This window comes from Sinocyclocheilus anshuiensis, unplaced genomic scaffold (assembly GCF_001515605.1).
Source record: "Sinocyclocheilus anshuiensis isolate Anshui unplaced genomic scaffold, SAMN03320099.WGS_v1.1 scaffold1154, whole genome shotgun sequence".
Lineage (NCBI taxonomy): Eukaryota > Metazoa > Chordata > Actinopteri > Cypriniformes > Cyprinidae > Sinocyclocheilus > Sinocyclocheilus anshuiensis.
This window is the reverse complement of record NW_015542345.1, coordinates 2,654,821-2,656,509: the sequence shown is the minus strand read 5'-3', so window position 1 is coordinate 2,656,509 and position 1,689 is coordinate 2,654,821. Positions and strand designations below refer to the sequence as shown.

Sequence of the window (1,689 nt, the reverse complement as noted above, 5' to 3'; positions counted from 1 at the left end):
CACTGTGTGTGTGTATGTATATATATATATATATATATATATATATATGTGTGTGTGTGTGTGTGTATGTATATGTATGTATGTATGTGTGTGTGTTTTGAAAGAAATATCTTATGCTCACCAAGGCTGCATTAATTTAATTTAGAAAATACAGTAAAAACAGTAATGTTGTAAAAATATTATTACATTTTAAAATAACAGTTTTCTATTTTAATATATTTTAAAATGTAATTTATTCCTCTGATGCCAAAGCTGAATTTTCAGAAGAAATTACTTCAGTTTTCAGTGTCACATGATCCTTCAGAAATCATTCTAATGCTGATTCGGTGCTCAAGAAACATTTCTTATTACATTTTTATTACATCATAAATGTCTTTACAATAATATAATAGTATATTACTATTATAATATAATAGTAATATAATAGTCTAAACAACCTCTAGTGTTCTAATTTTTCATCTTTAAAATATCAAAATATAATAAATAGAATTTTAAAAAATCCTTCCAATTTAAAATGTTATTGTAGTTAATTACAATGCAAATATTTTCCTCATGATCTTTCTTTTTTGTTTGTTTCCGAGTAAACCAGTAAAAATCTGAATTGGGATTAAGAAATGACACTATAACATAAATCAAATTTTACTTGTATAACTAATAACTAGGGCTCCAGTAATTTTACATAATAAACACACCTGTTGTTAACTATTTCTCTGCATTCTGTCCTTGCATATCAGAATCTCACCTTAATTATTTTCAATTATAGACTGTGCATTACCCATTTAAAATATTCCTCAGCCATAGTTACAGAAATAGCAGTTTATTACCTGGCTCCATGCCAGTGCTGGACTCTCTGCTGTTAGCTGAACTGCCGGTGGAGTAGGGCAGGTCACTCAACAAACTGACGCCTGCTGCCATGGCAGACACTGAAAGAAGGGAGCAAACATGGTGTCAAAGACTCAGACACAAAACAATAGCAGGGTAAACATAAATGAGGAAGTTGTAAGGCTGGTTGCCAGGGAGTTTTCCCTCCTGGGAAAACACTGTGCAGTGTCACATGGTGAATCTACTGTCACTGAAGTGCCAAATATAATGAACAAGCTCTAGATAAGAACATATAAATAAAGAACTTTACACATTTAAAAGAGAGCTTGACTATGGAGGATACCAACAAACAAATAACAGATAAATCCTTATGCTGAAAAATAACACATAAACCCTTATGATTTTGTTTTCGATGCAGAAAAAACTCTAATCATCAGGATTTTTACAGGTATTAACCTTAAAAATTAATGAGAGAACTACATATTTCTGGTCTTAAAGGGGTCATATGATGCTTTTTTAAAGATCATTATTTTGTGTATTTGGTGTAACAGAATATGTTGACATGCTTTAATGTTCAAAAAACACATTATTTTTCAAATACTGTACATTATTGTAGGTCCTCTATGCCCCGCCTCTCTCAAACGCTTCATTTTCTACAAAGTCCCTCCTTCCGACAAGCGCAGTCTGCTCTGATTGGCCAGCTGACCCAGTGCATTGTGATTGGCCAAACACCGCAAGCACTCGTCGGAAATGTAACGCCCCTTACCATAATCGCGAGCGTCAGCTTTCAAAATAAATGTAAAGACAGAGCCCGAAAGGGGAACAGAGTCGCGTGACAGACACAGTGATGAAGCTGGTATGTGTTTG

At 33.3% G+C, this 1,689-nt stretch overlaps 1 protein-coding gene across 1 annotated transcript in view; it reads right to left on the bottom strand.

The window, feature by feature from the left end:
* The window catches only part of LOC107691336 (protein tyrosine phosphatase domain-containing protein 1-like), a 15,661-nt gene that overhangs the window by 8,593 nt on the left and 5,379 nt on the right, over window positions 1-1,689 (bottom strand). Inside the window, exon 2 of the mRNA XM_016489890.1 lies at window positions 825-923. Coding sequence (XP_016345376.1) covers window positions 825-915 — 91 coding nt within the window. The 5' untranslated portion in view covers window positions 916-923. The remainder of the gene's footprint in view (window positions 1-824; window positions 924-1,689) is intronic.